Genomic DNA, 18,035 nt, shown 5'->3' with positions numbered 1-18,035 from the left:
CCAGGCTATTGGTGTCTTCCACAGTTCGTTCCAGATTTGTAACTTGACATTTGGCTGTATTAAGGACGCAGTTGATCTGATTGCTAAAGTTCCCTAAATGTTCATTGTAGTTGCTGCCTATTGTTGTCATTGCACTATTCTTTGTGTTTTCAGAGTTTATTTTCAAATCATTCATAGAATCATAGAATTTTCTAGATTGGAAGGGACCTTTCAGATCATTTAGTCCAACCATCAACCGAACTCTGATAAAAAATCATCACTAAACCATGTCACTAAGCACTATGTCAACCTGTCTTTTGAACACCTCCAGGGATGGTGCCTCTACCACTTCCCTGGGCAGCCCATTCCAAGACTTAATAACTCTTTCTGTGTAAAAATTTTTCCTAATATCCAATCTGAACCTCCCCTGGTGCAACTTGAGGCCATTTCCTCTTGTCCTATTGCTTGTGGCTTGGGAGAAGAGACCGACCCCCACCTCTCTACACCCTCCTTTCAGGGAGTTGTAGAGAGTGAGAAGGACTCCCCTCAGCCTCCTTTTCTCCAGGCTGAACACCCCCAGCTCCCTCAGCCTCTCAAACAGCACCAGTCCTACTTTTAATCTCATCAGGAACCCACTCCAACTATATCCATCCAAACAGAAACACCACAAATTTACTGCCTTTGGGGTGCCATGAGTTCAGTATTTATTATTTCAGACTCTTCTGAAATAATCTGCCCATCAAACAGCCCCTGCCTACACTGAAGCCTGTCAGGCTTAATCCGCACAAGCAAGGGGAAGGTGCATCTCTTGGTCTCTTCTCCCTGCACAGAATAATACAATTTAAAGGTCGTGGAAGCTTTAGTTTAGTGCTAAGCAGGGAGCTGGTAACAACACCTCCGAGTGCTCACGTGCTCTTCCTTGGTCCATTTAATATTGGACAGATTTTCACCAAAGAGCAATGATATTGCATGATATAGCTGTTAACATAACGCTAATTGCTCAAGCGTGTCAGATTAAAGCAGAATGTTTACTGTGCTGCTGAAAAAAAACAAGTCCAAACCCTAAAAACTAACAAGCCTGATTGTGTTTACCCAGAATAAATGTTTACAAAGATGGGAGCAGTGTCAAAAAAAAAAAAAAAAAAAGCAAGCACAAGTATTCAGGTGCAGAGAGATCTCCTTAAGAGAAAACATTCAGTTTTGGATTTTTTGGTTCTTGGGTGATAAAGGATTTCTGGGAAAGAAGGAGGGGTGAAGCCTGAGCCTTTCATAAGCTGCCTACAGGTGCAAGGGACAGGATTATTACCTGCATCTCATGGAAGCTAAGAGGAATTCCCAAGAAGCTCAGCAGCCTGGCTGTGAGGGAAGGATCCTCCTCCTCCACCAAGTAACTTCTCTCTTGAAGCCATTCTCAACCATGTATCCACATGGGTCTGCATTCAAAGAACTGCTTTGTGCCAAAAATGCCAAGATGTTAGCTACAAGAGTGAGAATTTAATGTTAATAAAGAGGTATAACACAGAATCACAGAATCTTCTAGGTTGGAAGGGACCTTAAAGATAATCTTGTCCAACCATCAACCTGACTGACAAAAATAGACACCCGCACAACAAACAAGGAGCATCATCACTAAACCATACCTCCCAGCACTACATCAACCCGTCTTTTGAACACCTCCAGGGATGGTGCCTCAACCACCTCCCTGGGCAGCCCATTCCAATGTCTGATGACCCTTTCAGTGAAAAATTTTTTCCTAATATCCAGCCTGAACCTCCCCTGGAGCAACTTGAGGCCATTTCCTCTTGTCCTGTCGCCTGTGACTTGAGAAAAGAGACCGACCCCCACCTCTCTACACCCTCCTTTCAGGTAGTTGTAGAGAGCAATAAGGTCTCCCCTCAGCCTCCTCTTCTCCAGGCTGAATAACCCCAGCTCCCTCAGCCTCTCCTCATAAGACTTGTGCTCCAGACCCCTCACTATCTTTGTCGCCCTTCTCTGGACCCGCTCCAGCACCTCAATGTCTTTTTTATGGTAGGGGGCCCAAAACTGGACACAGTACTCGAGGTGAGGCCTCACCAGTGAGATGGAAGATTCTGTAGATTTTAAAGTAGTAAGAAGCAGTGAAACATGTGAACAGAAGCACTGATAAATTTTCTTAGTGCTTGACAAAATAATATCTACTACTGGGACCCCCAGTTACCCTCAGCTGCTACCAAACACTGAAGTTTGTCAGCTATTTGAAACCAAGAGATTGTGATAATGTGCAATTGTGGGTTTTGGCCTAATAAGAGGGGGAAAAAAAAATAATCAATTTAGTTAACCACTGTCCTTCATACATCAGTGTTTAATTAATAATGGTCTTCAGAAGTAATAAGGAACACAACTTTGCCTATATTCTGAACTGAAATATGCCCAAACCACAGATTGCCCAAGATCGATACAGCGATACTGACTTTGGCCTTGCATTTATATAGAGAAACATTAGGGTATAAAATATATGAACAGGAAGTGTCCATTCCTTTCAGGCTTAAATATTTGGCATGTAACACAATCACCACTTCAGCAGAACATAAATCAGGAAGAAAACAAGAATTGTTGCCTATGGTCTTTTTAGCTCAAAACTTTAATTACTTAGCACGCGAAATGAGTTATGAATAAAATCATGCAGATAATTCACATTACAAAACAAAATACTTCAAGTACAATTGCACATTTAAAATTTTGCCAAATATCTACTCTGAGGTAAAAATGTAACATTAATCAAATATACTGAGCAATTGTGAGCTTAGCATAAATAAATAAGTATTGATATTTTCAGAATAAAATAATCAGTGAAAACAGCATTTTTAACACATATATTGGTACAAGAGATCCAGTCCATTTACCCTCTTCCAGAGTGTGTGACCCACTCATCTGATATAAAGCCACAAATACTATAAAATTGCATACTACTAAAGCACAGCAGCCAGTTTGCCCACAACGTAAGATTCCTACCTGCATACTGCCCAGTTATTTGAAAAAATATATCGTTTCAAAGATTAAAGGGTTTAATTATACAGCTTCCAAACGAGTACAGTGAAAGCTGCACAACCAAATCCCCACTGAATACTAGAAAATGCCTTCGGCCAATATTCCAAATATAAAGATGTGAAATTCAGGTTGAAAATATGTAACCAATTAACATGTCTACTTTTGTGCACGCGAGTGACAGCATAAACAAGTTGTGTGTGCACCTCAGCGAGTTGGGTTTTTTTTTGTTTGGAGTTATTTAAGTAACTGCTCATGTGAAGAAACTTGTAGCTGCACAGGGTTCAACTGCATATTCAGGTTCTAAGTCACCACAGGCCTACTCTCATGAAATCTAAATCACAGCATTTCTCCAGATGATAGTGGTCTCTCCAGTTTTTAACTTCAAGAAGAAAGAGAATCATACTTATTTTCACAAGTAGAACAACTATAATACAAATGAGAACAATCTATTATAGTCTGCAATATAGGTTTGCATCTCCTGAATTGATTCACTCATACGAGCAACAATACAGGGCAAATTACATAAAAAATAGAATATAAATATTAAACTGCACCATGAAACACTACAAACAGAATATACAAAAATGATATTAGGGTATTAATTATCTGTCAACCTCTTAAACAGAACACCTTAATACATTATGGAAGGTAAACAAAACCTACAGGCTTAGTTTTCACATGGCTGTTTGTCAATGCAGCATAAAACATTTCCATAGTGCAAATCTTACCAACTGTATGAAAAGATACTATCCCCCTTCAAAAAAACGCTTCTCCCCCCACCCCCCCTCAGAATAATCAAGAGACATCTCACATTTAGTACAAGATGTGGTATGAAACATACTAACATAGGGAAGCTTAATTTTAACACTGAAAAAATGGTTGAATAGTGTCGAGAAACTAAAATAAAAAAGTTAGATATGCTGGAAGACATGAAACCCAAAAATCTGATCCATGGAAGCGAGGGAATAAAAAACACGCTGATCTTTCTTTTTTTTTTCATCTGTTGGAAACATATTGTAGGACAATACAGCACACTCCCTGCATTGTACCAACCACTGTAAGATTATTTGAATTGCTGAAGAATCACAGTGTTAAGTATATCTGCTTCTTGTAGTGTGAGGCTTTCATCTGTTAGCTCTCTGTTTGGAAAGGTAGTCACAAGAACAAAATCAGTTGTTGCAAACGCTGGACGGGACTGGATAATGAAATCTCGAATATCCTTAATCCTGGGGAGAGGATACAGACATGAAAACTGTGTATGATTCCATTTCGACATAAACCTTTGAACATTAAGATGATCAGAGAACACAAAACCTTCTAACAGCATTTAATATGTCCTACTGATTTTACATTTCCATTTGATCCAGATGAATAATAGCTGCAGCCTAGATTTTTTTGCTTCTTGCATAAAAAAACTGAAAAAATAAAATGAATGTTGCTTGTTTTCTCAAATAACAGAAATAACACTTGTAACATAGAAGCATATTGCAAACTGATACTTAAAACAGAAAGTCAAGTAATTTCAAAACCAGCTGTCAAGAATTTCACTATTAATTAGTATATTCTAAAAAGGCTAAATTATTAATGGAAGGAGAAACCTCAAGATATATGGCGACAGTGATGAGACAGCAGAAGGGAATTATTAATGTAATTCAATAGCAAGAGGTTTCCCCTACTTTCACTTAGCACTGAACTTCTGAACAATAGTTCCTAAAACAATCACATCAACAGTATAACTAGAATAATTTCGTTTTATAAGACATTGATGAAAAAGAAATAAGGTTTTAGAGATAAAAACCTGAAATTTGATGCTTCTCTCCTAAGACAGTAAGCTGAGAATAAATTTTTGAAGATCTACTGTAACTAGTAAGTAGGCAGATTTACTGCAGCCAAATAAGCAGGGACTTCAACTTTCTACAAGTCCTTAAGGCTTATGACACAAGCAATACACTTTAGGATAGCTAAAAAGATTCACATCTAAGAGAAAAATAATGCTGAAAATAAGCTTCTGTCAACACACCCTCGTTTACAGATGTTACTGGGAAGTTTACCACTTTACCCTTTCATGCAGACAGAAGAAAACACATCATGGCTACAGAGGCTCCCAGGAAGCCCTACTGTTTATCTAAGTCACTTCTCCAGCAGGTGATCCGAGGATCTGAGCCTGTACTATTAGTGTACATTAATAATCTGGTCTGCTAAAATATGAAAAATTATTGCTGTATCTTCCTCCCTATTCACAACGTGCCTAAATGGCCTCACTGTGGTCTGTGTATGTTGTCAGGTGAAGAAAGCTGTACCTTGGCTCTGCCCTTACACTGAGGAAACAGGTGAACTCTCCATGTAATGGTATTAACATGGAATTGGGTCCATGCTAAGACAACCTTCAAGGCAGGATTCAAGCTCAGCTTCAGCTGTGTTTTAACACAACAGAACAGCTTTCAGATCAGGGCTGGCTTGAACCCTGCTTGCTGTGAAGCGTGGGTGGAACTACTGCCCAAATCTCTGCCCTCTGCCCAAAGTTCTCTCAGCCACACCATGCAAAGCAGAGCTTTGCAGAACCTTGCACTAACACAACCTCTTAGGCAAATAAATGGGGTTGGCCAACACCATTTGTGGCCATGCCCCAACAATGTCAATAAAGCTGATGGCAAGCTCTAATCAGCAGCTCTAATCTACTAACAGATCTAAAAAACCCACCAAGTTCACACACTGCCAGTTCTTAGGAGATGACCATCCCAAACACAACAAAGGTTGGTTCTCATTATTATGTCCAGCCCACGTGCCAGAACTGCAAATGAGCATATACCTTATATACCCTTCTGTTTAGGGGCTGTAATCTACACTTATAACCCATGTCATGTTAAGTCACAGGCTCAAGTGAGGTAGACCTCAACGAGGTAGAAAACTGGAGCTCTTTGTTATGGGCCACAGGATTTCTCTGCCTGTCGTGTGGACTATATTCCAATTGAGACCACACTCCACACCTTGCAATAAAGTGCCTTCACTGTGTCAGCTGAGTCAGCCACACACTCCTCCCAAGCAGAGCCCAGGGCTGGGATGCCTTCAGAGCAAGGCTGGCCACATTTCAGTCCCCCCCGAGAACAGTCAGGGCTGGTACCGTGTCCTTACAAACCATGGGACATAACTGGTCATAAAAGTTTAAGGCTTTGCAGTCACCAAATATCTTGTGTTTCCAAGTACAGAATTTTGCTTTGACAGCCAATTAATCAGTACATCTATGTTAGGAAAATGGCACAGAGCTATAGCATCGCAGTGGAGCTGTATTTTGATGTCTTGCTGATATTAGTTTAATGACAAAATGCAAACTTCTCAAGATAGTTATGGTTACCTGCATTGATGCAGAATCGACTTACCTGTGTGTCTGATTAAATCTTTGTATTAATCGGCTTCCATCTGCTAATCTAATCTGAATTTTAGTTGCTGGCATGGAATCATCAATCAGAATAGGCGCATTAAGAATGGATTTCTCCTCCTCTTCTGGGGAAGAAGGTGTGCTGACTATTTCAGGTGTAAGGCTGAAGGGTTAAAAGAAACCAATAAATCAGATGTTACTAATGGAGTCACATCAGAACTGAATAATGTTTCAATTGTCTTTTTCACTGCATGAGTACCATCTATAGCTACTGCAAATGAGCAATGAAAACCCTCTCAAAGTTATCTAAACTAAGTATAAACAGCTTTTCTAATAGAGACGCAAATAATGTTTTTGTAGTTTGTCAACAATTGCAATACTTCATATATTTTTTTCTTATAACTGTGCATATCATTGCACTTGCATGATTTTAAATAGGTAATCAAGTACAAAAAACCTGTATTTATGCTTACAGACCATGGAATGAGAGTCTTCGACACTGAGATTTATGTATTGTGCTCCCTGGACTGTATTAAAAAATAATCATGAACCATTATAGTGCACTAAACTGACCCAAAGTGCTTTAATAATTGCTTACAGGAGCACTGCTTTATGAATCTGGACATCCTCAACCCTTTTAGAGCACAAATGATATTAACAGTTAATTGATATCACCACTCAGTAAGCATGAATTTTGTTTACATTTAGCATTAAAAAAAATAATATCTGATTGGGGATAACCATTTGGCTGCTCCTTTCATTCCTTACACACCTAAGACCTCATAAGCTACCAGAACAAACAAAAATGCCATGCAACAGTTATGTACATTTTCACACACACAGAACCTCCTCTCTTCCCCACCTATTTTCTTTAATAATCTGAGCAAGTGCTCATGTGAAGAAGTTATTGCATACAATTGTTCCCTACGTCACCCCTACCAGAGCCTACCACCTTCTCAGTTTTACTGACCACATTTCCTCATTTATAAAAAGAGGATATATAGATTAGAAACAGTTAAGAATCCCCTATTGAATTAAACTACTTGCAGAAGCACACCAGTAATACCTTTTTTTGGCAACCAAACATATTACATGAATAAATGCAACTGTGAACAGAAAGTACTTACAATTAAACAGCTAATATCGAGTCAGCTGGAAAAAATGCTACAAAGCCTATAATTGTTATGTGAAAAAGCTGATGACTGGCAGAGTTGAGGCCGCGTTTACTGCTTACTGCTACTGAGCAACTTAGAGCCTGAAAAGAGATTATGCACTTTTGGACAACGTAGTCTGAAATGCTCAGTTACAGGAATGAATTTTGGAACATGATGTATTAGTTCAACTGAATACACAGAGTTTTAACAGCATCAGCCTACCCTTGCGCCAGGACAGTAAATGGAACAGAACTGGGTGTAAGCTTTTCTAAATCACAAAATTTCAGGTTTTTTTATTAGATATATGAATTACCATAGCTGGAGATGACACTAGAATTGGAGGAAGTGGGGGCTCCAATCAGAGGTTAAAAGTTGAGCCTCTCCTCTCCCATAATCCAGGGTTTGCAGTATTATTCCGTCTAGGGGAGCATGTACAATTTCTCTGGTTGTTTGCTTTTCAAAACCAGCTCCTACTATAGAATTTTGCAGCATCACTTCAAGTTTTAATCCAATCCTAGTAAAAGTTGAGAGATTTTGATTCAAATTATTGCTTATTCATTTTGGATCAAATTAAAATAAATCAATTTATCAAATTATTTCTTTTTCTTAAAGCTAACAGACTTGCCTGGTATAACTTATAATGGCTGACTGATTAAAAGGTTATATTTCAGAACAGTATTTCTGCTGCTTCGTTCCAGAAAAAATATGGGAGTTGCTCCCATACAAAAATACTTTCCATCTACATTAATTAAGCATCAGCCATATTGCTGCAATAGCATCTCCTGTTCCCTTTGTGATGATCCCAGCAGTAAAAGACAACATGGACTGCAGTTAAACGAGAGCCAAGTGTATCCTTACTGGCCAGTATCATACTATAATTAAGTTCTGCCTGTTCCTCACTAAATGGGGAACAGTTCATTTGGGTCTGCTTCCTCTATCCAGGGATTTTCTCTGTTTGTACAGTACTAATCATCTTTCAGATTCCTTTGCTCCTGTTTTAAACACAGCTGAAGTTAAAAAAAAGATGGGCAAAATTATATGCAAGAACAGGCAGAAAAATTTCATAGTCACAACAAAGCACAAAGCATCTAACAGATCTCTGAGCAGTTCCAACAGAGGGCTAAGACTTAACTTTTTTAAGATTATACATAAATATGGTGACTCTGAAGTCAGGGCTGAGACTTGTGGCACAGAATAATTTTAATTGCTTTTGTCACATGATTAGCTTCTCCAGCAATCTCCTAATTGATTAAATCCAGCTTGTGAAATAGCATATGAATACAGAACAGAAAACCTTGTGCTTTTTACCTTCCAAGTTTTTGCCCTTCGCCACTGAAAGCTTTGAAACGCAGTCTCGGCTTCACGTATTCCTGTTCTTGGTGGTCTTCCATATCCAAATTAACTTGGCCACCATGAACAATTCGCTGCAATTCCACAGGAATTTCCCTTAATTACAAAAAGAAAAGTTTCCCAATTATGTTCTGAACTGCAATACAAAATTACACAAAAACTTTACACAGTACAATATGAGTCGATAACATTAGAATATTTACTATATTACACTTTAGATGTCATACATGTCCAATTGTTTTATGACTTAATCTCATCTTAAAGGAAGGAAAACAATCAGTAATCTGACAGTCAAAATCCAGAATGCACTAACAAAACATGTGAAACTAAAAGCCAGCTGCAACATTTTAACTTACCCTCTTTTAACAGACTCAAGAAACTGAGCGTTTGTTGGGTCTGAGTAGGATCTCAACTCCCCATCATCTAAACTGAAGCCATTCCTCCATAGTTTCAGCAAAATTTGAACCTATGAAGTAAAAATGGTGAAGTAAAAAAAAGTGAAGATAGATAAATAAAGTATTTCAATTTCATGCAGATTAGTTATGCAATTTTTGATCTATATTTAACAGATTTTGTAGCAGACCACAAACGAGAATGCAAGTGACAAAAGAACAGAGCCCTGCACTGTAACTATCATTGTTAGAATCCTTTTTAAAAAAGCAAATAATAGTTATAGACTACAATCTACTTCAAGATCATCTGGGGAAAAAGAATCTCTTAGTCTGTTATCCATGACATAAGAGATGATACAGTAGTTATCTTCAGTGTTCCAATTACTTTCAAAAACTATGTTTCTTGTTGCTGAATTAAGAAATAAATCCATAAAATTACTGCTGATACATCAGTTACAGTGAAAAGTATTATTTCCTAATATTATTATGTGCTGAGCTCCAATAAAGTTGGTACTACCTCCATCCAGTTGAAATGCTGAGAATCCTGGAAACTGGCCTCCTTCAATCCCTTCTTATTTTGCTGCGTGACTAAGTCCTTCAGAGGCTGCACCTCTTTTCCCTGCAAGTGCCCTGCAGTTGAGCACAACCAGGCTTTCCTGGCCAGCAAAACTGACCTTCCCTTAGAAAAAACTATCCCTGCCCACAGTTAAGGCGACCCCACTGCAACAGGCTTCTGGCTCAGTACAGCTGGCTATTACTTAGAAGACAGAAGGATTACTTAAGAGGGTAGGAGGCAGCAGCTCCTGGTGTGACATGACAGCATGCCCCAACCCGAACCACGTCCTTTGGCCTTGGGTTTGCTTCTAGATAAACTTAACATTTTCTCTAGCCATTCACACAAATGGCAAAGTGAAGAGAACTGTGGTTTTTCTTCACCCTCTCCCTTACTTCCTCCTTTCTAAATGAGAGGAAGAAAGGTCAGACAATTTCCAAAAAGGCACCTAACCTGCTGCTTCACCATTCCTAGGATACATCCATGCCCTCCTGTTTGAGATTGGCTACTTTGCAAGCCACAACAAGAAACAATTCCTAACTTAAGAGGAGCATTATCTTTAAGGGAATTAACTGAAAGGAATGTCTGCCAAGAATTTAAAAGTAATTTACATCAGAAAATTCCACAATGGATGCCTTAGAGGTGTCCAATGAACATCTGTTCTCTGTGGATGCTTTCACTTTAACTATTTCTACTGAACACATATCTATTATTTAGATACTAGTTTTTCCTCATAGACATAGTAATGCTGGCATTTCAAGCTGTAAACATCATTAAGCAGGCATCTGTGAGAGATCCTATTTCCTGCTATTCAGAATTCTACTTACATCTTGATTTTCTCCATAGATGTATTCAGAGTGCTTTTGCGATGAGTCACCCAATCTATATCCACCACCAGAAAATGACTGGGGAAAAAAAAAATACATAGAAAAGCTTATTGAAATAAATATCTGAAATAGTTTATCAAAATTCTTACCGAGGTGCAAATAGAAGCATGAGGAAGCTTGCTTCTGTGATAAAAAGCAAATACACTGTTCTAACTGGTATATTCTTTAAGTGGAAAATTGTACCCAGTAACCATAATCAGGCTAAGCAGGTTTTATGTGATGCATTTCAGTTTCTAATCTGTACAGTTTTTCAAACATTAGTAATTCAACAGATAAAGAGATTTTGATTGGGATGCAACTGCAGCTTTGTTTTTTTTTTAATCAGTTTTAATTAAAAATAAAGCAAGCCATTCCAGTTCAGGTTGATTTCTAATGATTACCCCTGCAATTGTGTGCTTCCTCCCCACTTTATTTTCTAGAGCAAGCTATTTGAGCGCAAACACAACTGTGTTGATCAAATCCTCTGCTATTCACAAACCACAAAAAGGTGTATTTGCTCTCATGTGGTTAGATAAGTTTCAGAGAGACTAATGTAAATAGAGATCAAAATATTTTTTAACTTTTACCTTAGCTTTACTGAAATCACCAGATGCTCTTGCGGCTTCATCTAAAGGAACAGCCCCGTGTTCTTTTGCTTCCTTGAAGAGTTCAGCAACAATTTTACTCGGATTATTAGAAGCCCCAGAAATCTGTAAGTCTCTATATTCTGAGTCACCTGAATAAAATCTTTAGAATAGTAACGTTCATAAGCAACAACGCTTTAAATGACAAGCATCATTTTCCTCTTCCCATCAAAAGAAAAAAAAATGAACAGAGAGTCACATTTGGCACAAAACCTTTTCATTCTGATCACAGAAATGTTACACTTGGCTTTGACCTTCCCAGCAATCCAAGCAGCACATTTCACTAACAAAACTATCACGGTGCCTTCTGGAACAGACCCCAGAGGTCAGGGGTCAAGGATATATGTTTAAGTGAATGCAGTCCTGATGCAGCTGTGGCTTTATACATCTTATACATGTTATGTGGATGGCACCTGCTCCCAGAAAGTCCTCTTTCCTCCAGGCTGTCCTGTGTCTGGGCTGGTTAGAAAGATTCACAAGTAACACTGCCTTGGCAGAGCAAGTGTAAAACTGTCGTTGGAAAACTTGAACAGCGCCACAATTTGCTCTTTAAATTTAAAGATCTAGTCTACTTTCATTCCTGCCAATATCAGAAATGGAAAGTTTTTAATAAATTTAATTAACCTTTCAAGACATTTTAAAATCTGCAGAAACTGCTTTGAAAGCTATTTTTGCGCTTTTTTTTTTTTCAACATAGCCCCATTTCTAGCTCTTGAAGATAAAAGGTTAAACTACAAATAGTTCTGTTGAAAACTGTATCTGCTTGACTACGAAGATAAGATATTTCTTGATAATTATCTTGAGGAAGGAGCTATAAATCTCTAAATACCAATGGAACAGATGCTGTAAAAAAACTATATATAAATACAAGAACTAGCAAACTTGAGGGTGTTTTGTCTTTGATTATAAGAAGCATTAATAACTAACAAAATAAATGCTTTCTACTTTCCTTAACTTTTTCACTTAACCACTTGGGGCAATGCAAATCAATTAATTCATGCAAAAATATCTCTTAGGCCAATGTCTTTAAAATACTGTTGATTCCACCATATTTTACAATTACCCAAACCCAGCAGTGGTTATGAAGGTGCTCTTAAAATCATGCTACTTTAATGACACCATATAACTGGCAATCCCTTAGTATCATCTCTCCTTTGTACATGAATCTGTATTTATTATCCCAATTGCCATTTATATAGAAAATCTTTGATTATTTGATTAAAAAAAAATTATAGTGGTAAGGAAATGGAACAAGAATTCTCATCAGAGCTTGTATTCAAGAAAGAAAGGAAGTACTCAAATATTTGAGTAATGGATACACAGAACAATTCAGCATATTTCAGAAAAGGCAAAAAAGCTTCTGAATCCAAGTATTAAGTTACATCCTTTACATCCATACAGTCAGTCATGTGTTCAGGCACATCATATACAGGTCCTACACGACTACAGCCAGATTCTGCTAAATATAGTTTTACTACAGCAGTGTATGGCTAATACCTGCTCTAATAAGTAACATAGAATCTCTGTAGTTACTAGCTCTTCACGGGATAGACTTAGCTCACATGCATTTTTAAAAACCTGGGGGAGCGTGAATGTCACAAAAAAACCCCAGTTACTTTCACAATTGTTATATGATTTTTTTTGTTTGTTTTAAAAATACCTTTGGTTTTCTTTGTCATCGCTCATGCTTCTTTCTGGTTTTCTCAACCTTCTGAGAGAATCAATTTTAAGACTGCCAAGAGAATAAGAGAAAACATTTGAGGATGACTGGTACATACACTTCAATAAGTACTTAATCTCTAACTTCTGAAACTCCTTATTTTTCAAAAATGAAGAATATCAAGTTGTTGGGTTTTTTTTCTTCTCACTGTACTTTTTTTGTCCAAACTACAGAGCCATGGATGCTTCTCAGTGAATAAGCAGCACGTGTATAGCAGGGGCATTTTACAGTAACAGTTGGACTAGATGATCATTACAGGTCCCTTCCAACTGAACTATTCTATTTTGTTCTATCACAGTTTATGCAGAATTCTGCTTTACACCTCTGGTGATCCCACAGATAACACAGGTAATACGCAAGCTCAATAGATGTTTCAGAATCCAGTTTAGCAGAATTAATTACACTTCAAATTCTTTCCAAATTTGAGCTGGTTTCGTCAAGAGTTAAGTTGCCTAGCAAAGGCAACATTGGCTTTCTTTGACATCCTGAAGTCCCCATCTACCAGGATCCTAAAAACTACAAAGTAGCAGTTCTCACTTCTATTTTACACAATGTTAAAAATACATTGAATGGCAACATTGCAAAGGCTTTCAATCAATTCTTAAAATGCAGAATCAGATTCTGGTTTATGATAGGGACAGGTCGATAAGCTGCTACAGGACAAGCTAGGGTTGTTAGCTCGTAAAACACCAGGAAAAGCAGGACAGATGCTCTTCTCCTGTAGTACCTGATGATAAAATACAGAATCAGATTCTGGTTTATGATAGGGACAGATCAATAAGCTACTACAGGACAAGCTAGGGTTGTTAGCTTGTAAAACACCAGGAAAAGCAGGACAGATATATGCTCTTCTCCTGTAGTACCTGGTGATAAAATATATTATATACATCTTGCATTACTGAATCTGACTATCATGGGATAAGAGCATACATACAACCTGCTACATGAGTAATGGCAGATCACTAGCTCTGATTTATGCAATTGTCTGATTACTGTACGTTTGAAATTAAGGTGTAGCTATCGCTTTTTAAAGTATCATTGTCAATAAAACAATATCATTCTATATTGCAGCGAAGGATCTGCTTCTTCTTACTTTCTCAGAAAAAAATGTATTGTTATGGACTTAGGTCACAGACATTTGAAATGCTTTAATCTCTTCTATTTTCTCCCTTTGTCGCATTATAGGTTTTGTGGGGCTTGTATTTTTGTGCCAATAGTCTTGAGTTTCTTAAAGGAGCTCACACAACATGACAGCACATATAAGAGCATTTGGTCCAGCAGGGTCCAGAAACGTTCTTCTCTACCTGCCATTGTGGAAGGCAAGCTGACTAGATGACTTCAAAAGCAGCACTGTGCTTTGTTGCAATTAACACACTGCTTATCTGAGAACAAACTGGAATCTACGAAAAGAAAAATTTCATTTTGGATACCATGCAAATAGCAGCCACCTCTTCTTTCTCAGATAAACTCCAGTATGATTGCCAACAAAAAACGAGTGTTTGCCAACAGCTATCACACTGAAGTATTGGAGATACTGTATGGCAGCATCTTCTTTTAGTTGGAGTGGGAAGTTGTAACTTCATGATATTTATTAGTAAATGAAGACATTTGCTTTATTTGTTCATAAACTGTGCTATTGTGTAGCTGATTAGTCAACTTGAATGGTTTCACCAAAACAAAAAAACTTCAGCAAAAAAGCTATTATTTTCCAAGTGTCACATACTGTGCTAAAATGCCTTTTCCTGAAAATCTGCATTTGAAGCATGGCTCTGCTGACTAAGATCTTTTCTGCTGCTTAACCTCCTTTAAAATAGAGATCCATATTGGCAGCAGTCATTGAAAGAAGAGCCAAATACAATACCTCTTAGGGCACTGCGGACAGTAATGTAAAGACCTATCTTCTTTAAAATGATTTAAATAAAAATTAATTAAAAACTGGAACGATTTCTTCATAAAAAATTTAAAAATACATTGAATCTCCTAACGCTATGTAAACTGCAAGCACTGCAGGCCAGCAAAAGTTGGATTTATACATAGATATGTGTCTTTCCTTCCACCTGCCAAACCCAGACAAATTCATTAAGAAACTCTTCTTCTTTCTCTCACCTCATAGGAGCCTTTCCAATGAACCTACTAATAATTTTTCAAGTGAATATTTGTCTCAAAGGTACTGACATAAGTACAACACTCAAAGCAGCTCACTTGCCAAGTTTCACACAAGCTCCTGATTTACTGAATTTTGAAGAAGCGAAGAACTGCAGTATGTTTTCTGATACAGCACATTTCCAAATTCTATCTGCATAAACAAAGACCAACACTGCATTTCACTTATAGCATCTTAATCTTATGTTACCTGAAGTGAGTTTAAAATGTTTTGGAATATCATATAGCACAAAAGCTCCTAAATAAATTTCATTTTAAAAGCTTTCTGAGAAGATACAAACTATGCATTATTACAGGGATTCACAATTCTGGATATGAACTGCTGTAGATTACTTTTTATAGAAGGAGGAAATCAAGTAAGGATGACAAAGTTTTGTGAGCTAATACAGTACCTATTCCATGCATTTCTGAAGTACACAGCATGTCTTACCTCTGTGATACTTTCGTGTTACTGAGCTTTGTAGTTGTTGGTTTGTCGGGACACAACGCCTGCCTTTTAGCTTCATCTTCATATAACTCTGCCAAGGCCAACTGTAGGAAACAGAACTCTTTTTAGAAGTCTGTAATTCCAGAACTACATATGGAACAGAAACAAGACAAAAACTAATGCAAAAAGTGTGCATCCCCAGAAAATTAGAAACATCAACATGAGAAACCCCAACTACTTGTCTAAATTCAAACTCCAGTCTGGTTTATTAAAAAAAACCACATGATGCTTAATGCCGTTGTGACTTGGAACTTGCACTCTGCTGTCATTTGGGTCATGCTGCTACACTACCGACATTCAGCCTGTATTAAATTTAGAATCACAAGACTATATACATATGTATATATTAAGCATCATTTCATTAATATTAGCAAATTGAAATAAAGTTGATAGGTTGCTCTCTCATAAGACTGGGAAGCAAATAAATTTTACAGGCATTTTACACAGAAATAGAAAAAGTGTAATTCGAATTAAGAACCAATTCAGCCTTGTTGGCTTGAAAAGACATCATTGCAAATACTTAAAAAAAAAAAAAAAAAGTTTTTCCCAAAGGTTCTCCAAATGCTGATATATCACTGGCAAGTTCATCTTGTGCAAGGGACATCTAACATGTCATTTTTAGCAATCCTTCTTTTGTCCTGAATAATACTCTACTCTGTCAATTCATCCTTAGTTTTGTTCCCAAACTATTTTGTTCACACTTTGCAAGTGATACTAAGATTTTATCCTGCACACCAGAATAAGTACTAGGCTACAATTTCATTACAGTTTTATGTGAAGGAACGCACATTAAAACAAAATGAAACATCATCTGTCCTTCAAAACACACTGCTATGAACACAGGATATTAATCCCATATTATTGTGAGGCGTTTCTGCAGGGGAAGAATATGAGCTGAGGAATTACACCCATTAAGGAACTTAAACTGAGTAACAAGTTTTTATTGAGTAACAGCTCAATAAAACCACTGAAAATCTCCACCCTGTTTGAAGATGCAAGCAATTATCTTTTATATATGTGAAGCTGATAGGGTAAGTCATAGACAACAAGTCGATGAGTAGACACTATAAGGAATAGGCAAAGACCTATCCTGTACCATCCCTAATCCAAAGACCAAGGATGCTGAGAGAGCATAAAATGGCATGGTCAGGATCTTTTGCTTTCCTCAGACCTCACCTCCTATGGTGTCACGTACAGAGCTGGATGGATGGATGGTCAGCTACTCTGACCCAGGATGGTACTTCTTTGGTTTCTACCATTTTATCAATAATCATCTACCCAAATTGCTTGTCTGCTTCTGTTGACTAACTAAAGACCTTACGAACCACAAGTGCTAACAACCAACTTTATTACTGTTACATATTGTAGCAAAGTTAATCTCAACAACAAGAACCTATGAAAATTCCAAATAGTAACCAAGAAATAGAGAAAACTATATCCACCTTTCTCTGTTAGTTATGTACAACTAAATAAAATAGGAGCAGTTTCAGTTACCAAAAGGTTCACCTGTTCTCCAATCAATTTGTTAAAATACGTTGGACCTTCATACAGTTTCAAAGTCACACACACCAAAGGAATACTGCTACAAGCATTCACAGTTATACATTTAAGTATCAATGCGGATTTACATTTGTGACCACACTCTCTCAAAACCTTCCCTGTGTAAACCTGGGAGATCTTGAAAGATCTTGCCCTTAGCCTTACACCCCGCTTGCGGAGACTGACGTTTTCAGGCGGGGAGAAGACACTCCTACCAAATAACCAGGAAATACAACGGGCGCCAAAAATAACTTCAAGCACAGTTAAAGCCCAGCTACTGAAGTGTCGGGAGAGCCCTTCCAGTTCCCTGGAGAGCTGACCACCACACGCTCCGGCCACCCACCGCTCCCTACAGTGCCTAGTGCTCTTCCTGAGGCGCCCTTCCCTTCCCAGCCTCAAAAAGGGATGAAAAAAAAAAACCCACCCAGAAAGAAAAGAAGACGACAGCCCCTGTTCAGAAGCCCAGTCCTGCCTGGCTACCGGGGGAGCAGCCCCAATTGGGAAGGAGAGGGGCGGGTGAACGGCTCCCCTGAGGCGCTGCCTGAGGGAAGGCCGGAGCGCCACTGAGGGGACCCGGCACTCCGCCCCGCTCGGCCCGGCCCGTCCCCGCCCCGCGGAGGTTGCGGGCCGCCCACCTCCACCCGCTCACCTGCAAATCGCGGGCGCTGGGTGGGCGGCCGCTGCTCCGGGGCTGCCGATCCCTCCGGCCGCTGCCAGACGCCGCCGCCGCCACTTCCCCTTCCTGCCGGGCCGGGCCTGCCCCGCCGTCCGCCATTTTCCGAGGG

At 38.5% G+C, this 18,035-nt stretch overlaps 1 protein-coding gene across 1 annotated transcript; it reads right to left on the bottom strand.

Annotated features, from left to right (window-relative positions):
• Positions 1-2,576: 2,576 nt before the first annotated feature.
• Positions 2,577-18,029, bottom strand: UBXN2B (UBX domain protein 2B). Its single transcript, XM_014952669.1, has 9 exons — positions 17,900-18,029; positions 15,655-15,755; positions 13,002-13,073; positions 11,285-11,444; positions 10,659-10,736; positions 9,243-9,352; positions 8,845-8,982; positions 6,384-6,545; positions 2,577-4,232 (listed from the first exon to the last, which is right to left on the bottom strand). Exons 1-9 carry the CDS (start codon positions 18,023-18,025, stop codon positions 4,070-4,072), a joined length of 1,110 nt encoding a protein of 369 aa, XP_014808155.1. The 5' UTR covers positions 18,026-18,029; the 3' UTR covers positions 2,577-4,069.
• Positions 18,030-18,035: the final 6 nt, after the last annotated feature.

This window comes from Calidris pugnax, unplaced genomic scaffold (assembly GCF_001431845.1).
Source record: "Calidris pugnax isolate Ruff unplaced genomic scaffold, ASM143184v1 scaffold182, whole genome shotgun sequence".
NCBI lineage: Eukaryota > Metazoa > Chordata > Aves > Charadriiformes > Scolopacidae > Calidris > Calidris pugnax.
The sequence above is the reverse complement of the archived record's forward strand: the minus strand, read 5'-3'. Positions and strand labels throughout refer to the sequence as shown.

Coding starts and splice junctions, on each gene's coding strand:
- UBXN2B (XM_014952669.1), bottom strand. CDS start 18,025: ATGGCGGACGGCGGGGCAGGCCCGGCCCGGCAGGAAGGGGAAGTGGCG. Junction 11,445..13,001: donor GATGACAAAGAAAACCAAAG/GTATTTTTAAAA, acceptor ACTATTCTAAAG/ATTTTATTCAGGTGACTCAG. Junction 6,546..8,844: donor GAAGGGCAAAAACTTGGAAG/GTAAAAAGCACA, acceptor TTAACCCTTCAG/CCTTACACCTGAAATAGTCA.